We start from the raw sequence: 21,533 nt of genomic DNA, 5'->3' as shown, positions 1-21,533 counted from the left end.
TTCACCCCCATTATTTCCCAGTTTTTCTAGTGCTTTGCACATAATATTCACATCACTGCCTCAGAAATGATGCTGCCGCCTACTCTCCTAGGCATGGTTTGCATCTTCCCATGTTGGATAGGTATGTGGTGTGTACTAATGATAGCAGGTTACAAGCCTGATACTGCTGAGACCCATGTCCCAAGTCAGATCATCTCTTTGGTGCTTGGAAAATATTGAGATGGTGAATATTGTTTTGAAAAAACGTGACTACATTTTTTTCTGTTCTTTGAAAAGGAATATGTGTCCTTATATTTCTCAAATTCCAAATACTTTATTCAACAAGTGCTATATATGGAGCAGTTCCATCTGGATGCCAGGGACTGCTCTAAGCACTGAGGTGCAGCTGTGAACAGAACAGACAAGGCCTTCTCTGCTGTCCAGGGGCTCCTCTTCAACATGAGTGTTGCACGCTAGAGAACTGAAGAGGAGCCTGTAAACTAGTCATTACAGCACATGTCCAGTGACAACATTCTGTTGCTCTGAAAACATTCTTTAGCTTAAGCACCATTGTATCATAATAGAAGAAGCATTTGGAACTCCCTGGGAAGTGAGGGAATTTGTGCATAAGACTCAAGATTTGGGTTCTAGATATGGGAACCTGTCTGCTGCAAGTTAAGTGAAAAAAGTTATTGAACAGATACCGTATGAGAGAGTGTGTGTTGTAGTAAAAGAACAACCCATGGCAGTGACTATCTTCATGTAGTATAATTGGGTTATTTTCTTTTTTGCTAATTTATATTTTCTGAAATTTTTTATAGCAACCATATAACTTTTATAAAGCAAATAAATTACAAAATAAAGAACAAATCAAGAACTTTTTATTCAGACACAGTTTTTACCAAGCAAAATAGTGTTCAGATCTTATTAATTCATGCATTCATGCCTTCCTTTAAAATATACAGACACTGCATGCTAGGGACTGTTCTTAGTACTGGTGTCACAGGCACCAGTTCTTGTAGTCATGGAGTGTGAGGGTTAAAACCATGAAAGATCAGGTAGCATTCTGTTAGAGTTGAATACACCAAACATTAAAAGCACAAAAATGGTTACTGATGGTTTTAACAGTTTAAATGGTCGTATTGATGGGACTTTGAAATTTTAAATTGGCATTTTATTTAAGCTTATCAGCTATCTTTAGCTTTATGATGATACTAATGTAAAGATAGTACTTAAAAATCTCATTTAATCTTTCTTGAAGATCTTATCAATTACTGCAGTGGTCACTTGATGTGCTTTAACTTGGCTAATCCTTACCACAGCCCTGAGATGTGTTCTGTTATCCCTGCTTTAAAGATGAAATATCTGAAGGTCCAGACTCACCCATGAGTTAAACTCTGTGGCTACATATGTGATTAAGCCAGCTTACATTATTTCTGGGTCCAAAATCCATGATACCACAAGTATATTTGGTTAAATTTCAAACACTAGCCATGTCAATGCCTGTTAAAACTTTCTAAACAGAATTGAGATGTAAATTAGATATGTTTGCAGAAATTTGTGTTTTCAAATAAAGCTCTGATAGTATTAGTGAATTGTAGCATTTTTACTTCAGATCCTAACTTGTCTTTGTTTTGGGTATTTTACAGAGAGACCCAATAATTGCAAAAGAGCTCTTTGGCAGCTTGTTTTCTGGAATTATAAAAGAGATGGATAAATACAAGACCAAGTCTGAGAAAAACAACATTACTCAAAAGTTGCTACAGGACTTTAATCATTTTCTTAACAGCACTTTCTCTTTCTTTCCACCTTTTGTCTCTTGTATCCAGGTAAGAGTCTATACATACTTCATAAATATGCATTATCTACTTTCCCATCAAAAGACTGTGTCATAATAACTTAATTTGTTTCACAAACTGAAGCACAAGGTGTTTGAGTATATATACTCTGTATGGTTGGTTACCTCTTCCCAGAAGGGTTGTTGTGATTTGATTGTATTTTTTTTTTAAACAAGCATATAGGAATGTCTGACCCTTGGTTTCAGCTCAGGTCATGATCTCAGGGTCCTAGGATCAAGCCCCACTCAGTGGGGAGTCTGCTTGAGAATTCCGTCTCCCCCTCCCCTAACTTGTACCTGCTCTCTTTTTCTCTCTCTCTCTCTAAAATAAATGGATGAGTCTTTATTAAAAAAACAATAACAACAAAAACAAGAAACCCAAAAACCCCAAATTTATATTTGACTGAATAATTAGAAATCAGCCTTGGTATAAAAATGTTCTGATTTTGGGTGCCTGGGTGGCTGAGTGGGTTAAAGCCTCTGCCTTTGACTCAGGTCATGATCCCAGGGTCCTGAGATCGAGCCCTGCATCTGGCTCTCTGCTCAGCAGGGAGCCTTCTTCCCCCTCTCTCTGCCTGCTTCTCTGTCTACTTGTGATCTCTTTTTCTCTGTCAAATAAATAAATAAAATCTTTTTTAAAAAATGTTCTGATCAATAAGTCAATCCCTTCAGTAATTTGGTTAAGTCCTGCATGTTGTTAGTTGTTTTTGCTTATATACTGTTTCACCAGATTATTTCCTGCCTCCTGATTGCCTTCAACAGATTTTGATTCAGCATATTCCTGACTTTGTAAGTGGTGGGGATGGTGAGTGATGCAAAGAGGCACAAATCTCTACTTTCCTGGAATTACAATGGACAACAAACAATAAACAGAAGAATATAGAAGATAGCATGAAGTAGTCTTAAGTGTCACAGAACTTGAGTAGTACAGAAACACCAGTGTAATGTAGAGTAGTAATGAAGCAGGGAGAGAGACATCCTCTTGAACAGAGTGATACCACAGGGTGGTACCATGATAGATATTTAGATGGAGTGGTCAGAGAAGGCCTTCTAAGGCAGTACAGTTTGAGCATATATAGACATAGTTTCAGTTACTACTTAAAACGTGCTTTCTGGAAGGTTACATTTTCATGTAAGAAAGGTTTCCTTTGCCATTTAAAACATGGATCATTACAAAGGCCCTAGTAAACTGTTTCAGTTCATTTTAATATTTTTAAATTTTTTTATTTAAATTAGATTTAATTAACATATAGGGTATTGTTAATTTCAGAGGTAGGATTTAGTGATTCATCAGTTGCATATAACACCCATGCTCATCCCATCAAGTGCTCTCCTTAATGCCTATCAACCGGTTACCCCATCCATCCCACCCACCTCTCCTCCAGCAACCCTCAGTTTATTTCCTATAGAAATAGGTTTGTTTTCCTCTTTGTTTTCATGTTATTTTTATTTTTCCTTCCCTTTCCCATGTTCTTCTGTTTTTATATTTATTAAATTCCACATATGAGTGAAATCATATATGACCTTATTTTGCTAAAGTTCCATCCATGTCATTGCAAATGGTAAGATTTCATTCTTTTTGATGCCTGAGTACTATTCCATTGTATATCCATTCATCTGTCTATAGACATCTGGCTCCTTCAATATTCTGGCTATTGTGGACATTGCTGCTATAAACATTGAGATGTAGGTGCCCCTTCAAATCACTGTTTGTATCCTTTGGATAGTGCTATTAATTGCTGGGTTATAGTGTGGCTCTATTTCTAAATTCTCAAGAAACCTCCCTGCTGTTTTCCAGAGTGACTGTGCCAGTTTGCATTCTAACCAATAGTGTAAGAGGGTTCCTATTCCTCAGCATCCTCACCAACATCTGTGTTTCCTGAGTTGTTCATTTTGGCCACTCTGACAGGTGTGATGTTGAATCACATTGTAGTTTTGATTTTTATTTCCCTGATGCCAAGTGACATGCATTTTCTCATGGGTCTGTTGGCCATTTGTATGTCTTCTTTGGAAAAGTGTCTGTTCATGTCTTCTGCCCATTTCTTCACTGGAGTTTTTGGTTTTTTGGGTGTTGAGTTTGGTTAAGTTTTTTTTTTTTTTTTTAAAGATTTTATTTATTAATTTGACAGAGAGAAATCACAAGTAGATGGAGAGGCAGCCAGAGAGAGAGAGAGGGAAGCAGGCTCTCTGCTGAGCAGAGAGCCCGATGCGGGACTCGATCCCAGAACTCTGAGATCATGACCTGAGCCGAAGGCAGCGGCTTAACCCACTGAGCCACCCAGGCGCCCTCAGTTAAGTTTTTTATAGGTTTTGGATACTGACCCTTTATCTGATAAGACATTTCCATATATCTTCTTCCATTCTGTAGCTTACCTTAGTTTTGTTGACTGTATCCTTCACTGTGTTAAAGTTTTCTATCTTGATGAAGTCCCAGTATGTCATTTTTGCTTTTGTTTCGCTTGCCTTTGAAGACATGTCTAGTAAGAAGTTGCTGCAGCTGAGGTCAAAAAGTTACTGCTTGTGTTCTCCTCTAGGATTTTCATGGATTCTTGTCTCACATTTAGGTCTTTCATCCATTTGAGTCTACTCTTGTGTATAGTGTAAGAAAGTGGTCCAGTTTCATCCTTCTGCATGTTGCTGTCCAATTCTCCCAACACCATTTGTTGAAGGCATTATCATTTTTCCATTGAATAGTCTTTCCTGCTTTGTTGAAGATTAGTTCACCATAGAGTTGAGATTCCATTTCTGGGTTCTCTATTTTATTCCATTGGTCTATGTGTCTTGTTTTTATACCAGTACCATACTGTCTTGATGATGACAATTTTGTACTGTAGCTTGAAATCTGGAATTGTGATGCCTCCAGCTTTGCTTTTCTTTTTCAACATTGCCTTGGCTATTCAGGATTAAATTTTAGGATTGTTTGTTCCAGTTCTGTGAAAAAAGTTGATGATATTTTGATAGGGATTGCATTAATGTGTAGATTGCTTTGGGTAGCGTAGATATTTTAACAATGTTTGTTCTTCCTATTCATGAACATGGAGCATTTTTCCATATCTTTGTGTCTTCATCAATTTCGTTCATGAGTATTCTATAGTTTTCAGAATACAGATCCTTTGCCTCTTTGGTTAGGTTTATTCCTAGGTATCTTATGGTTTTTGGTACAATTGTAAATGGGATTGATTCCCTGATTTCTATTTCTTTTTCATCCTTGTTAGTGTCTAGAAATGCAACTGGCTTCTGGGCATTGATTTAATATCCTGGGACTTTGCTGAATTTCTGTATCAGTTATAGCATTTTTTTTGGTAGAATCGTCTGGGTTTTCTACAGAGTATCATGTCATCTGCAAAGACTGAAAGTTTGACTTCTTCTTTGCTGATTTGATGCTCTTTATTTCTTTTTGTTGTCTGATTGCTGTAGCCAGGACTTCAGTACTATGTTGAACAATTGTAGTGAGAGCGGACATCCCTGTCGTGTTCCTGACCTTAAGGAAAAGCTCTCAGTTTTTTCCCCACTGAGGATGATATTTACTGTGGATCTTTTGTATATTATGTATATGTATGTATATGTATATCTTTTATGATATTAAGATATGTTTCCTCTCTAGCTACATGGCAGAGAGTTTTTATGAAGAAAGGATGCTGTATTTTGTTAAATGCTTTCTCTGCATCAATTGAAGGATCATATGGTTTTTGTCCCTTTTTTTGTTGATGAAGTATATCACCTTAATTGATTTGTGGATGTTGAACCACCCCTGCAGCTCAGGAATAAATCCCACTTGGTTGTGGTGAATAATCCTTTTGATGTATTGTAGGATCCTATTAGCTAGTATCAGGGAGAATTTTTGCATCCATGTTCATCAGGGATATTGTTCTGTAATTCTCCTTTTCAGTGGGGTCTTTGTCTGGTTTTGGGATCAAGGTAATGCTGGCCTCATATAATGAGTTTGGAAGTTTTTCTTCCATTTTGTTTTTTGGAACAACTTCAGAAAAGGTGTTAATTTCTTAAATGTTTGGTAGAATTCCACTGGGAGGCCATCTGGCCCTGGACTCCTGTTGTTGGGAAGTTTGGGATTACTGATTCAATTTCTTTGCTGGTTATGGGTCTGTTCAGGTTTTCTATGTCTTCCTATTTCAGTTTTAGGAGTTTATATGTTTCTAGGAATGCATCCATTTCTTCCAGATTGCCTAATTTCTTGGTATATAATTCCTCGTGATATTCTCTTATAATTGCTTGTATTTATTCAGTGTTGTGATCTCTTATCTTTCATTCATGATTTTATTGATTTGGGTCCTTTCTCTATTCTTTTTGATAAGTTGGGCTAGGGGTTTTTCAATCTTACTAATTCGTTCAAAGAACTAGCTCCTAGTTTTGTTGATCTGTTCTGTTTTTTGTTTTTTTTGTTTTCTTAATTTCTATATCATGCATTTCTGCTCTAATTTGTATTATTTCTCTTCTGCTGGATCTAGGTTTTATTTGTTGTTCTTTACCCAGCTCCTTTAGGTGTAAGGTTAGGATATATATTTGAGACCTTTCTTGCTTCTTGATACTTCCCTCCTAGGAAGGCCTTTGCTGCATCTAAAGATTCTGAACTGTTATATTTTTATTTTCATATGCTTCCATATATTTTTAAAAATTCTATTTGGGGCACCTGGGTGGCTCAGTGGGTTAAGCCTCTGCCTTCGGTTCAGGTCATGATCTCAGGGTCCTGGGATCGAGCCCCACATCAGGCTCTCTGCTTGGTGGGGAGCCTGAGATAGAGGCTCTCTATCTGTCTGCCTCTCTGCCTACTTCTGCCTACTTCTGATTTCTCTGTCTGTCAAATAAATAAATAAATAATCTTTTAAAAAATAATAATAAAATAAAATAAAAATTCTTCTTTAATTTCCTGGTTCACCCATTCATTCTTTAGATGGATGCTGGTTAACCTCCATGTACTTTTTTGTTCAATCTTGGTTTTTTTTGTACTGGTTGGAACCTGATTTGTGACCAAGTATGTCATCTATTCTGGAGGGGATATTCCATGTGCACTCAAGAAGAATATGTATTCTGTTGCTTTAGAATGAGATGCTCTGAATGTGTCTGTGAAGTCCATCTGGTCCAGTGTGTCACTCAAAGCCTTTGTTTCCTGTTTATCTTCTGTTTGACGATCTGTCCATTGGTTTGAGTGAGGTGTTAAAGCTCCCTACTGTTATTGTATTATTATCAATGAGTTTCTTTAATTTTGTTATTAATTGGTTTATATATTTGGATGCTTCCAAGTCAGGGGTAGAAATATCTACAATTATTAGACCTTCTTGTTGAATAGATTCTTTTTATTATGAAGTTGTGTCCTTGTTTACCTCTTTGGTTTAGAAACTAGTTTGTCTCCTATAAGGATGGCTACTCCAGCTTTCTTTTCATGTCTGTTAAGATGATAAATGGTTCCCGTCCCCTCACCTGTCACTCTCAATCTGGAGGTGTTTGGGGATCTAAAATGAGTCTCAGCATATTGATGGATTTTGTTTTGTTATCTAATCTGATACTCTGTGTCTTTTAATTGGAGTATTTAGTCCATTTACATTCAGAATAATTCTTGAAGGAGATGACTTTAGTGCCATATATTACTTGTAAAGTCAGCGTTTGTATAAATTGTCTCTGTTTCGAGGTGCCTGGGTGGCTCAGTGGGTTAAAGCCTCTGCCTTCAGCTCAGGTCATGATCCCAGGGTCCTGGGATCGAGCCCCGCATCAGGCTCTCTGCTCAGCAGGGAGCCTGCTTCTCCCTCTCTCTCTGCCTGCCTCTCTGCCTGCTTGTGATCTCTGTTTAATAAAAGAATAAGATCTTTAAAAAAAATTGTCTCTGTTCCTTTCTGATCTTTTTTTATTTTTGAGCTCTCTCTTCCCTCAAAGGATCCCCTTTAATATTTCTTGCAGGGCTGTTTTAGTATTCATAAATTCTTTCAGTTTTTGTTTGATCTGGAAACTCTATCTCTCCTTCTATTCTGAATGACAGCCTTGCAGGATAAAATACTCTTGGCTGCATTTTTTTTTCCCATTTAGCATGTTAATTATGTCATGGCAGTCCTTTCTGGCCTGCCAGCTCTCTGTGGACAGGTCTGTTGCCGGCCTTATGTATCTACCCTTATCAGTTAAGGACCTTTTGTCCTGAGATGCTTTCAGGATTTTCTCTTTATCAGTGAAGTTTGTAAGCTTTACTATCTTATGTTGGAGTGTTGACCTATTTTTATTGATTTTGTGGGGGATTTTCAGTGCCTCCTGGACTTGAATGCTTTTTCTTCCCCAGATTAGGGAAGGTCTGTTCTATAATTTGTTCAAAGAAACCTTCTTCTTCCCCTCTCTCTTTACCTTCTGGACCTCTATTACTCAAATATATTTTGCTTTATGGTATCACTGATTTTTTGAAGTCTCCCTTGGTAATCCAGTAGTAGTTTTTGTCTCTTTTTCTCAGCTTCCCTTCTGCTTTGTTTATCCTAGCCTCCATGTTTGACTGCATCTCAGTATAGCATTTTTAATTTTGGCCTGATTAGATCTTAGTTCTTTTATTTCTACAGTAAGGGAGTCTGTAGTGGCTTCTCTGCGTTTTTCAAGCCCAGCGTGTATCTTTATAATTGTTTTGATTTCTAGTTCCAATATGTTACTTGTATCCATATCGATTAAATGCCTACCAGAGAATAGTACCGCCTGTTCTTTCTTTTGCACTCATTTTCTCCATCTAGTCATTGTTTTCAGAAAAGTAAGGAGGAAAGAATAAAACAAAACAGCAGAAACAGTAGTAATAACCACCACAACAAAAACCTCAGGAAGTTGCTTCTGATATATGCTGTGTACATTCTGCTATTGTGTTTTGGCTGCTCTTTCCCACTGGTACTTCCTCTGTAGCATTCCTTCTTGCTTGCAATGGAGTGTTTTGACCCTTAAGTACGTATGGTTTGATTTGTCTGTCAAGTTAAGTTTGTAAAGGAAAAAAAAGAGAAGAAAAAAAAGACAAAACAAAAACAAAGCCTGACCTAAAACAAGAGAAAGGAAAACAGAACAAAAATGGATACAAACAGACAAACTGTAAGCATGATTCTAGAAAGTAAGAAACAAGGAAGGAAAGAAGAGTAGGGAAAGAAGAAAAGAGAGAAAAAAGTAGCCAGGCTCAAAAAATAAGAGAAGGAAACAATCAAACCAACAACTGAACAAAAGATTATCAGCCTGATACAAAAAAAAGGAAGAAAAAGGAAAAAAAAGAGAGAGAGAAAGGGGGAAAAAATAGATGATTAAAGGATGAAGAATAAAAAATAAGAAACAGAAAAATGAAAAAAGCATTAGAAATTAAGAAAAGGGGAATCATGAACAGACATGAACAGACATTTCTGCAAAGAAGACATCCAGATGGCGAACAGACACATGAAAAAGTGCTCCATATCACTCGGCATCAGGGAAATACAAATCAAAACCACAATGAGATATCACCTCACACCAGTCAGAATGGCTAAAATCAACAAGTCAGGAAATGACAGATGCTGGCGAGGATGCGGAGAAAGGGGAACCCTCCTACACTGTTGGTGGGAATGCAAGCTGGTGCAGCCACTCTGGAAAACAGCATGGAGGTTCCTCAAAATGTTGAAAATAGAACTGCCCTATGACCCAGCAATTGCACTATTGGGTATTTACCCTAAAGATACAAATGTAGTGATCCAAAGGGACACATGCACCCGAATGTTTATAGCAGCAATGTCCACAATAGCCAAACTATGGAAAGAACCTAGATGTCCATCAACAGATGAATGGATCAAGAAGATGTGGTATATATACACAATGGAATACTATGCAGCCATCAAAAGAAATGAAATCTTGCCATTTGCAACAACATGGATGGAACTAGAGCGTATCATGCTTAGCGAAATAAGTCAAGCAGAGAAAGACAACTATCATATGATCTCCCTGATATGAGGAAGTGGTGATGCAACATGGAGGCTTAAGTGGGTAGAAGAATAAATGAAACAAGATGGGATTGGGAGGGAGACAAACCATAAGTGACTCTTAATCTCACAAAACAAACTGAGGGTTGCCGGGGGGAGGGGGTTTGGGAGAAGGGGGTGGGATTATGGACATTGGGGAGGGTATGTGATTTGGTGAGTGCTGTGAAGTGTGTAAACCTGGTGATTCACAGACCTGTACCCCTGGGGATAAAAATATATGTTTATAAAAAATAAAAAATTTAAAAAAAAAAAAGAAAAGGGGAATCAAAAACAAAAAAGAAACAAGCTTTGTCCTGTTTCCACTGGAATGTGATGTTCTGGTACTTTCTTTAATCAGTGGACTTGGTAGATTGTGGACTTGTGTTTGTCTTCTTTGGAGAGGTTTGCTGGACTGGTTCACAAGGTGACTTGCTTTTATAAAAATGCCCCTGCTAGGTGCTGGGGTGCAAGATGTAGTGTAGGAGACTCCAGAGTCCACTGGAGGTGTTGTGTTTCTCTTTGAAGTCCTTCTGTGCTGGTGGTGGGAGGGAAGTAGGAGGGATGGTGGAGGATGTGGAAAATGGTATCACCCAGCCCTCCTTTCTCCGGGGAGTGGAACTCCCAGCCACTGTTCAGGAGCCCTCTGAGAAGAGCAAACAGTCTCCTGTGTCCTGTGGTTTCATCAGTTCCCTGCCCTAACCTGTCTGTGCCTAGACTATTGGCACACCCAGAGCCACAGATCTGTATTTTATCTCTGGCTGGTGGTTGATATTCAAAACTCCCAAGTTTTAAAGGGCATAATAAGGTGTAGGCCCACTCCCAAACCAAGAGGAGAGGCTTGGGTTGTGTCAAGCCCCATACTATCCGGAAAAACCATAGCTCAGTACATGTGCAGAGCCTACAATTTATTGTAATGCTCAGTGAAAAGCTGGAACCAGGTTATTGGCAGTATACACTCAACTCTGTCCCCTACTCCCCTCTGTTCCAGAAAAGCCTTTGCAGAGACTTGAATCTATTGTGGCAGATAGCAAAAACTATGACCAGGCTAATTGCATGTGCTCCAGTCTCTGCTTTCTGCTTAGTTCAGCCACAGAAAAGCAGCCACTCAGCGCACACAGGTTTAAGTCTGTTGTGGCTCACAGCAAAATGTTACTAAGAGGCTTTCTGCCCTCTGTACACACCTGTGACTCTGCTGATGAGCACCAATCAATGTTTCCAGCTGGCCTTTGGTCCTTTGAGAGGCAAAATATGCTCTTCCAAATGATCTCTGGAATGGGTGTGATCTCACCCTATTCAACCTAAGGGATCTCCTCACTTTGGCTTATTGTGTGGTTCTTACCCACTGGGCTCTTTCCCACAGTCTTCTTCTTCCTGGCTTGGCTCTGAGAAACAGATTCTGTCCCCTTCAGGGCCTTGTGGCTTTCCTCTCCACCAGTTCAGGGCTCTGAACTTTATATCTGCCCCCCTACTCTTGCTCCAACTGTGCAGATTGTTTCCTTAATCCTCTGATTGTCCCAAAACACTTAAATATTGATCAAGCTGTATTTGAAGGACATGGCAAGTTCAGGATCCCCCTACTACTCTACCATCTTAACTCCATCCCCCAAAGCCCATTTTTGTAATTTTGTAACTAGTAACCTCCCTGGAGTAATTTAAAGTATATATTCTTTAATATTATTTATCAGTAGCTTTGGTTTGCAAACTAATTGGGTAATAATTCCCTACTATGAAATACTAGGTTTTCCTGTTTTATTCTTTCCTATGTAGCATGAAGCTATTAATACAGTTTCTTTTTATATATTCTATTTTTATTGGTTTAAATATAAGTAGAGTTCCTTCATTGTTTTTTTCTTGGCTACACTAAAGATAAAATTTGAGAAATTGTATTGAATTAGCCAGTATTTCAAAGTAAGTTTCTCTTTACATTGTATTCCTAAGTAATTTTTTAAATTCTGAATTCCTAGCTTTGTCCCCAAATTTATTTTAAAAAGCTAGTTTTTTCCATTGCTGTTTAAGAGTCATTAACTATCATTAAGTAAATACATGATTTTTACTCATTCTAGAGCTTGTATTCGGCATTGCCTACGGAAAAAGCAGTATGCATGCAAGTCAGTGCCTGCAGTTGGCAGCATTTGCTATTATGATTTTCTGTTTGTGGTTCATACCTGAAAGTATGATTGTTTTCCTCTTTTTATGCCATCTTAGTACATTTACATGGCATTCACATGAGTTCTTATTCTAGCAAGCACTCTGTTGAGATGCCATTGCCTAGCCATGACATCCCAGAATGAGTTTCTTGTCTGCTGTATATCCTGTATTTGTCAGAGTATCCTAACTATATACATTAAACTGGAAGAAAAACCCATTTGGCCGTTTTTCCATGACACAGTCAGTGACTAGCAAACGGATAATTGATTTGGTGTCCTACATATATGCTATTCACTGCTTGTTTGATCTTTATAAAAATTTTGATTTTCCATATGGTTTCACTTATTTGTGGAGCATAACAAATAACATGGAGGACATGGGGAAATGGAGAGGAGAAGGGAGTTGAGGGAAATTGGAAGGGGGAGGTGAACCATGAGAGACTGTGGACTCTGAAAAACAACCTGAGGGGTTTGAAGGGCCAGAGGGTAGGAGGTTGGGGGAGCCAGGTGGTGGGTATTAAGGAGGGCACATATTGCATGGAGCACTGGGAATGGTGCAAAAACAATGAATACTGTTACGCTGAAAAGAAATTAAAAAAAAAATTTTTTTTAATTTTCTTTTACAGAGCACTTATTGATATTGTATGTGTGAATCTCTATTTAAGAACTATGGAATATATGAAATGAAGAAATGTTTCTTGCCTTCACCTAATACAGTGAGATAAGGGTCCAAACAAAGAATACTGTTATTCCAGTAGATTGTCATCATTTTGAAAATTAGGCTTCATTACTTTATTCTGTTTTGGAATTTATAAAAAGTGAAATCAGCTGAAGATTTTTTGCTTAGCACATCATTTTTATAGAGTAAAATGATACTGTCAACAAGATTATATAGAATAGTCGATCCTGAAAATAGACTTACAGAACTCATTCAAATTATAAGAATACATTTACATATAAAGGAATGATACACCAGTAATAGTTGTTTACTTATTTAAAACTTTCACAAAAGACTTCTGTTGGCAAGTGGGAATAAATCTTACGCTATATGCCATCAGGGACAGCACTGTTGATTACAATGTCTGGAACACAGAGGGCATTTGGTAAATACAGAATGAGTTGATTCCTTGAAAATTAAAAGTATACTTATTTTAAAGATTTTATTTGTTTATTTGAGAGGAAGCAAGTGAGCATGTGTGCACATGTGTGACCTTGCATTAGCAGGGAGAGGGAAAGGGAGATGGAGAATCTCTTAAGCAGACTCTGCTGAGCATGGATTCTGATGTGGGACTTGATCTCATAACCCTGAGATCATGACCTGAGTTGAAACCAACAGTCAGATGCTCAACTGACTGAGCCACCCAAGAGCCCCCCAAATATATGTATTTTAAAATAGTCTTATATAATTCGATAGAGAGGTTATATAATCTCTCTAAATTAGAATGATGTTATCTCAAAATCTGACACTTTAGCTGAGACACTTTGCTGTGTTATTGACTGAAACAGAATTTTACCACTAGTTCCTTCTAATAGTGACGTTTTTGTTTGCTAGCTTGAAGAATCTATATTCTTTCACGTCCCCTGATGTAGAACTTAAGTTGGCTTGATCAGACATAGCAAGTGGCCCGTGTATGGCACAGCTGCAAGGAAAGTGTGTTTGTGGCTTAGCGGGGACTATCTTTTCCACATATCTGCATGTATGTGCATGCACAGACATATACACAAGAACTATGTGCACACATTCAGGTTTGTTTTAATGAAAATACTATCATCCTTTTTATAATATTCTGATTTGTAGCATATTTTTATTGGTGTATATAGGATGCTCAAATTGAGAGTTACAAAATAAAGGTCATATAAAAATCCCTGAAATCCTCTAATTCAATATTATTGTGAATAAGTTAGCCCCTGGTTGAAAGGAGATGAGAAAAACGATGTTAAATAGTATAACAGAGATAATTATACCTATTCCTTGGTAATTGGGTATGAAAGCTGTGTGTTTCAGCTGTTTTTCTCACCAGTTCAGGCTAAATATTCCTGGGAACTACAATTGTTGTTTGGATATATAATTTATATATACAAAATTTTTTATGTTTTGCTATTGGTTTTCTTGCTTTAAATTAACCTCTGAATTGGAAGTGTAAAAATAAAAGATCATTTCCTCCTTTAAGCAAGCTGAATGTTAAGGAAATTTTGTTAATAGAATTACACAGAGAAATTTTTATTTATGTCAAAATGTTCTTTTATATTTAGTAACATGACTTACTTGTGAAGATACAGTCAAAGTACCACAGGCAAAATAGCTGCATATGTTTGTGGTTTCACAGGAAATCAGTTGCCAACACACAGACTTGCTGAGCCTCGACCCAGCTTCTGTCAGTGCTGGCTGCCTGGCCAGTCTACAGCAGTCTGTGGGTGTCCGCCTTCTCGAGGAGGCCCTGCTCCACCCGATGCCTCAAGAACCACCTGCCAAGAGGTTTCGGGGGAGGACTCACCTCTCTCCTGATGTCGTCAGATGGATGGAACTTGCTAAGTAAGCTCTGTGATCCAGACTGTTGGGAGAACAGTGAATTTGACTGAAGTAATAAGGAAAAACTTCTCATGCTCATGAAAAATGAGCAAATAAAGTTGATTGTAACACTTCTGTGAAGTTTTTTTGAAAAACTTCTCTGGCAAAGTACCATTCCTTAAGTCAAGAGTAGTTGTCCCAACAAGGAATGTCTTTCCTCAGGAAAGAGAACATCAATGAAACTTGTTCTTTCAGTATACAGTCTTTTTGGACTGAGGGTGTTATTTATCAAGTTTAGTTTCCTGTAAAGTGTGGCCATAACTTAGAGTTTTATATGTTTTTACTGCTTCACTAAACTGAATAGAGGATAATCCATTATTTTTAGCAGGACTCAAACTTTTAGAAACAATTTAATCCAATTACTTTGTTTATTTGGAAAAAAAACAAATTCCGTTTTGTCATCATGCCCTTTTGCATTATGTCTGATCTTTTTCCTTACTTGTGGTTTTATCATAAGAAAGCCAGTGCCTAATTCTGAGAAGGATGTTAGATTGAAATTAAATTTGAACTTCTGTTTTATAGTGCTGATTTTTAGATCTTCAGGTTCTAGGAAAAAGAGTAAAGGTAAGGGTGGGGAATCCTTGTACTATTTACTGTTTTATAGTCATTTTTATCTTTCTCTCTTGAATACTGTGTGTTAGTAAGACATTGTGTCATGTGCTAAGAAGAATTAGACATGTCTCCCCAGCTCACAAAACTAGCAACCAGTAGGAAATGTATGTACTTACATGCATAACTAATCATACCTCAAATGGAAAGCGTTGCGGTCTCTTGAGAGGCAGGTAAATACCAGGGCAGTTCAGAGGGTACATCTTGGCTAATACTGATTCTACTTAGTAACCATTTTTATTCCGTTGTTTCACACGTGCAAGTGAACAGTCACTAGCACTTTGTATATTTAATATTTTCAGGGAATGAGAAACTCATCTAATGTGTATTTATTGGGTAAATGTAATACACAACTTTTAAGATCCTAAACTTTAAACATTTGCTTCTTACTTTATTTAAATACTTCCTCATACTTTTGGGGCTCTTTGGCGGCTCATTCAGTTGAACATCCAACTCTTGGTTTTTGCTCAGGCCATGATCTCAGTGTCATGAGACAGAGCTCTGCTTCGGGCTCCACACTCAGTGGGGACTCTGCTTGGGATTCTTTCTCTCCCTCTACCCCTCCCCGTGCTTGAGCTCTCTCTACTCTCTTTCCCTCTAAAATAAATAAATCTGCAAAAGAAATACTTCCTCATACTTTTGTATATATAATATTTTGCATTCCTTTCAAACAGAGTACTAAGAACATAATTTTGCCTGTTCATGACATGTCACGGTCATCATTTTGACTATGTTAAAGTGTGTATTATCCTGGGAACATGGGGACAGTGCAAGGTGGATATGAGACTGATCTCTTTTCTGAGTTACTGGAAAATGTTTGTAGTTTCACCTCCTTTTAGGCTCTTAGACTGTAAGCTGTTAAGATACCTCCCCATCTCCTCACTTCTGCCTCTGGTTTGTTACCCATAACCCTCTACAAACAGAGGAAAGAGAAGGCCATATCTACTAGATTTTTATCTAAATTTGGAATCCTGGGGCTCCTGAGTAGCTCAGTCAGCTAAGCATCTGCCTTCAGCTCAGGTCATGATCCCAGGGTCCTGGGATCTCAGGCTCCCTGCTCAGCTTTGGAATCTGTTTCTCCCTCTTCCTCTACACCTCCTGCCTCCTCTTGCTTTCCCTCTCTCTCACTTTCTCTCCAATAAATAAAATCTTTAAATAAATAAATAAATAAGTGAATGAATAAATAAATTTGGAACACTTGGGCTCTGACAGAGTCCTTAAGGCTTTTTATTTATTTATTTGTTTGTTTGTTTTTTATTTATTTATTTTTTGATGTAAGAAGTACATGAGATTTCATACTGAGAAAGGACCAAACTGCAGGAAAGCCAAAGAGGAAGCTGTCCTCGCTTGGCTGGCCAGGTGATTGTAGCTTCGGGAAGAGATGACATTTGTGTTGAGACCTAAAAGATGGGGGGAAAATTCCAGGGAAAGAGAACAAGCTTATTAACACTTACTTGAGAATATCTTGGTGGGGAAGCTTCGTTGATGGGGTGAAGAAGATTTTTGTTAATGTGAAGCAAGGAATGAGTGCTCTAGCAAATAGGCTGTAAGAAAATTACTTGTCAGTAGAATCGAGATGACCCATAGCATGTGGATTAAAACATGGTCTTATTAGGATCAGGATTAATTTTTACTCACTCTGGATTCTTGACTATGTTCCAAATTTTAGGTATAGACAGGATTTCAAATTAGTCACCCAGTGATATGTGTGATGTTACTGTAATGGATTAACACAGAATGGTCTTATTATGGTGAGGCAATTTATCCATTGTAAATTTTAGGATATTTTCATAATTCACTCTAAAGGTACTTTAGAATAATCTTTGTGTCCTGTATGACTAAAGTAGTAAAACCTGATGGTAACTAAACAATGTCTAAGATTTTATATTTTTATAAAACAAAAATAACATATATCCTTTTTGGCTAACATAATGTGGTCGCTTAATTTAGTATCATTTCATTAGAACAAACACTTAAAAAATATTGGCATATTCATTGATTTGGACTTTCTGTTTGTTTCTTTAGACTATATAGGTCAATTGGAGAATATGATGTCCTCCGCAGTATTTTTAGCAGTGAGATAGGAACAAAGCAAGTCACTCAGAGTGCTATATTAGCAGAAGCAAGAAGTGATTATTCTGAAGCTGTTAAACAGTATAATGAGGTAAAATTTATCTCTAGCAAATATGTCAGTTGCTTAAACACTTTTGTTATCTGAATGGAAAAACTGCTAGCTTTAGAATTCAGAGTTTCATAATGTTTCAACTTTATTCCTTAGTTTTTACAGAAAGGTTAATGGCAGGAAATAGTTTCATAATAACCAAATGTGAAATAATTATTGCTTTATCTCTTATTCTCTTTAACATCACTGAATAGAAGAGAGAGCATTTCCTATCAAATATTATAAAACTATGAGATGCTATTTCAATATGTGTTGTTATTACATAATTCTATTTGGGTAGATCATTTTCCTTCAGTAAATAAAAACCTTATGAAGAGGTAGGTAAGAATTGGTTTTGAGAAGATGACTGTAAGTTCAATCTTGTACATTTTGCGTTTGGAGTTGCCAATGGCTATCCAGTTATAGATGCCTAGCAAGTAGTTGAAATTCAGAGTCTGTGATCTAGGAGATGGTTGAATGAGCAATACAGAATAAAGTCATCTACAATTTTCAGTAAATGTCTTATTTTCTAATTTTCAATCTAAGAATTCTTTAAGTGGTAAATAAACCACAGTATTGATTTAAATAAAATTTTAGGTCATTCAGAGTCTTTAGTTAACTGGCTTCTTTCATAAGTTTCTCAGAGAGATAGTTTCCTCTTGGTTTTTATGTTTATTTGTTCCCATAAGGTTTGTTTTGGTTTATTCCATTCAGTATTACTGTTTTCCCTTTTCTCTCCCTTTGCCATAAATCTGAAAATGATTGTCCTTAACATGAATGTTAACACTACCTATAATACAGATGCTTTCATTTACATTCTTACCAACTTTGTAAAATAAATTTATGAACTTTTCTTCATGAGGCTCTCAATAAACAAGAGTGGGTGGATGGTGAGCCTACGGAACCTGAGAAGGATTTTTGGGAGCTTGCATCCCTCGACTGTTATAACCAGCTTGCTGAGTGGAAATCATTGGCATACTGTTCTATAGTCAGCATTGATAATGAAAGCCCTCCAGATCTAAATAAAATGTGGAGTGAACCATTTTATCAGGTGGGTAGAATTTTTTTTTTATTTATTTATACATTTAGAGATTCATTTATTCATTTTAGCACAAGCAGAAGAGACAGAGGGAGAAAGAGAGAGAATCTCAAGCAGACTCTACAGTGCCTGGAGCCCAACTCAGGACTTGATCACATGACCCTGAGACCATGACCTGAGCTAAAACCAAGAGTCAGATGCTTAACTGACTGCACCACTCAGGTACCCCCGATAGAATTTTTTTTCAGGTCACTGAGATAAATATTTTAGATGGTAAGCTGTTTTCTAATTAAGTTGCTTAAAACTTTAAAAAAACAAAGTAGTAGTTGTAAAGTATTAGGATATTTGTATAGCCTGACGCCCCGCATGAACTCCATAATATTGTTAAATCTCTTATTACTTTTGACTAACCCTTTCCAAATAAATGGGATCCATTTAAAAATAAATACTAACGTCCGTGCATTACTCCATGGAAGAATATTTCATGGTGTCTCTGCCCTGAGTCACAGGCTACGTATGGGGTAGCCCTCACCCCTGAAGTGGGACAGTTTCCCTCTCATGGGATCACCCAGACTCTTGGAGGGAAGCAGCTCACCTGGTCCCCATAATACAGCTGACTTGCCTGTGCTTGTAGATTACTCACTTGTATGTAACACCCAATGATCTTTCAGCTAAAAGTGGCTCCCATTTTCTATAAAACATGTTCCCGTGTATTTTGTGGTTACAAAATGAATAATTTTAAGTGAATGTGTTTTAAAAATTATAGTTTTAGGTTTGAAGCATCACATTAGCTCTAAGTTTTGACCTGAAAAGTTATACCAAAGTATGTTATAAAATAATTAAGCATACTCATATTGGCTTTCTAAAGTTACAAGTAGAGTCTTCTGCTCCTTAGGAGACCTATCTACCTTACATGATCCGCAGCAAGCTGAAGTTACTGCTTCATGGGGAGGCTGACCAGTCCCTGCTGACGTTTATTGATGAAGCTGTGAACAAAGAGCTTCAGAAGGCTCTTATAGAGCTGCACTATAGTCAAGAATTGAGCCTTCTTTACATCTTACAAGATGATGTTGACAGAGCCAAATATTATATTGAAAATTGCATTCAGAATTTTATGCAGGTAATGCAGTTGCACCAGTCTGAAACGTACCCTTTCTTTGATACTTTTAATCGTCAGTAAACTCATGAATTAAAAAAAAAAAAAAAAATCAAGTGGAAATTTTCTTTTACTATTTGATTCCACCCATTTCCTTCTTTTCTGTTCTTCCAGTTTCTTCTACACTCTGTCCTTTGTCTTAATGCATTTTTAGTCTCTTTTTTTTTTTCTGTTTTAAAAAGTTTGATTTTTTTCATTTTTCCTTACGTTTTTATCTTTCTGACACTGTTAAAGAACACTTGAGGGGTAGACTTTTCATCTAGATTGGCTGAATGGAAGTTGGTTGCTTTATGACGAACATGAATTTTCCCTGTTCATTTTTTACCATTTTGCCTTCTTTCCTGTTTGCTTTTATAAGAATGTTCTGATGTTTGTTCTTAAAGTCAGTGTCTTTATAGAGCCTATTAACATTTATTATTGGCTTATATTGATCATAGAGGCATAACCATTCATTGTCTTTATTTTGTATTTTGTTTATTTTTTAAGTAGGCTTCATGCCCAGTTTGGAGCCAGTGTGGGGCTTGAACTCAGGGAGATCAAGATCTGAGTCAAGATCAAGAGTTGGTTACTCAACCAGCTGAGCCACCCAGGCACCCCAAATTTTGAATTTGTTTAGTACATTCATGGGGTAGTTTATCAAAGAAGGAATTGGCTTCTGCGATTGCCAGTTTTATACTATAGGACATTGTGATTTTTAAGAACTGGTGATGAATAGAGGCAACAATGCCTAATTGTGTTGATTTTATTGACTTCTTTGAAACAAAATGTAATTAAAACCTAAATTATTTTTAAAAACTTAAACCATTTGTGAATTGCTTCTGTGAGCTAACTATTAACTATTCTGAGACACATTCTGTAATTGATGCAGGGTAGTTGGTATATTTTATATTATAGAGAACTGTATTAAAGTTTAAAGTAGTAAATTTATTTATAAGCAATGTTAAATATCTTTTTTCTAGAATTACTCAAGTATTGATGTCCTCTTACACAGAAGTAGACTCACCAAATTGCAATCTGTACAAACTATAATAGAAATTCAGGAGTTCATCAGTTTTATAAGCAAACAAGGTAATTTTTTTAATCTACCATTTTTTTCTTTTATAATTATAGAAACATTTTGGTATGATTTTACTTAGTGGAAGTACATGTTTCTTAACATATGGGTAAGAAAATACCTTGAGTTCATTCTACAAATACATATTTTGACATCACTGAAGTAAATGTTTAAAATAGTCAAGCACTATTCTAGATACTGAAGATGCAAAGCCAAATAAAATGTATTGCCTAGCTTGACAAAGCTTTCAAAAGAGTGGGGTAATCCCTACACAATGTGATTCCTACTGAGGCAGAGGAAAGTCCCATATCAAATATGGTAACAGAATCTGCCCTGGACTGAAGGGTGCGGGAGGCTCCTGGAGGAAGGGCATGAGTTGAGTGTGTAAAAGGCAGGGGGGCTCACAGAAAGTCTGTCTTACAGAAAGCCTGCAGTGTCCCAGATAGGCTGAAAGTTCAGTGACTGGGTGCCACATGCCCTGGCCTGAGGGGAGATAAAACTGCTGGCAGCAGTGTGCAGACCCTAAAGGTCTTTCTGCTGCCAGCAAGTGGATTTTATCCTGGCACCTATGGGAGGCCACCCAGAGTCAAAGGGAAAGAGTACATCTTTGCATCAGATATACATCTTAGTTATAAGTTGGAATTTCAGCTTGTATGTTGAATAACTAAAAAATAAAAATGAAAGGCACTATCAGTACAATAAAAATTGGTATTCATATATATCTACAACTGATCATACTCTAAATTTGGAGAATTCTTTTCCAAGTACATATTGTTAATGACATAATTAATGATTATTCATTAAGTGTTTTCTACTTTCTGGGACTTAATCTCTTTTTCTATATTACATAGTTTTTATGACAGCCTTAGAAGATTTATGTTTTTTTCTTCTCATTTTATAGAAACAGGTTAAATAACTTGCCTAATGTAATATGTAGAAAGATACTGATCTTGAACCCAGCACTGTCGATTTAAGCTTGTGTTCTTAACCACTGCTTTCCCACCAACAGAAAGAAAAACTAAAGCTTTAAAAACATTAG

At 37.0% G+C, this 21,533-nt stretch overlaps 1 protein-coding gene across 7 annotated transcripts in view; it reads left to right on the top strand.

Annotated features, from left to right (window-relative positions):
• The window catches only part of PRKDC (protein kinase, DNA-activated, catalytic subunit), a 249,288-nt gene that overhangs the window by 180,572 nt on the left and 47,183 nt on the right, over nt 1-21,533 (top strand). For all 7 annotated transcript variants that reach the window (XR_006607272.1, XM_045081811.1, XM_045081746.1 and 4 more), the window contains 6 exons: nt 1,629-1,808; nt 14,234-14,439; nt 17,110-17,248; nt 18,108-18,296; nt 19,180-19,404; nt 20,400-20,508. Coding sequence is in view for 6 of the 7 variants with exons in the window: in XM_045081811.1 (XP_044937746.1) it covers nt 1,629-1,808; nt 14,234-14,439; nt 17,110-17,248; nt 18,108-18,296; nt 19,180-19,404; nt 20,400-20,508 (1,048 nt within the window). In the remaining variant the exon portion in view is untranslated. The remainder of the gene's footprint in view (nt 1-1,628; nt 1,809-14,233; nt 14,440-17,109; nt 17,249-18,107; nt 18,297-19,179; nt 19,405-20,399; nt 20,509-21,533) is intronic.

Source organism: Mustela putorius, unplaced genomic scaffold, assembly GCF_011764305.1.
Source record: "Mustela putorius furo isolate JIRA1106 unplaced genomic scaffold, ASM1176430v1.1 tig00000056_pilon_pilon_pilon, whole genome shotgun sequence".
In the NCBI taxonomy this organism is placed as follows: Eukaryota; Metazoa; Chordata; class Mammalia; order Carnivora; family Mustelidae; genus Mustela; species Mustela putorius.
This window is presented reverse-complemented; position numbering and strand designations above follow the sequence as displayed.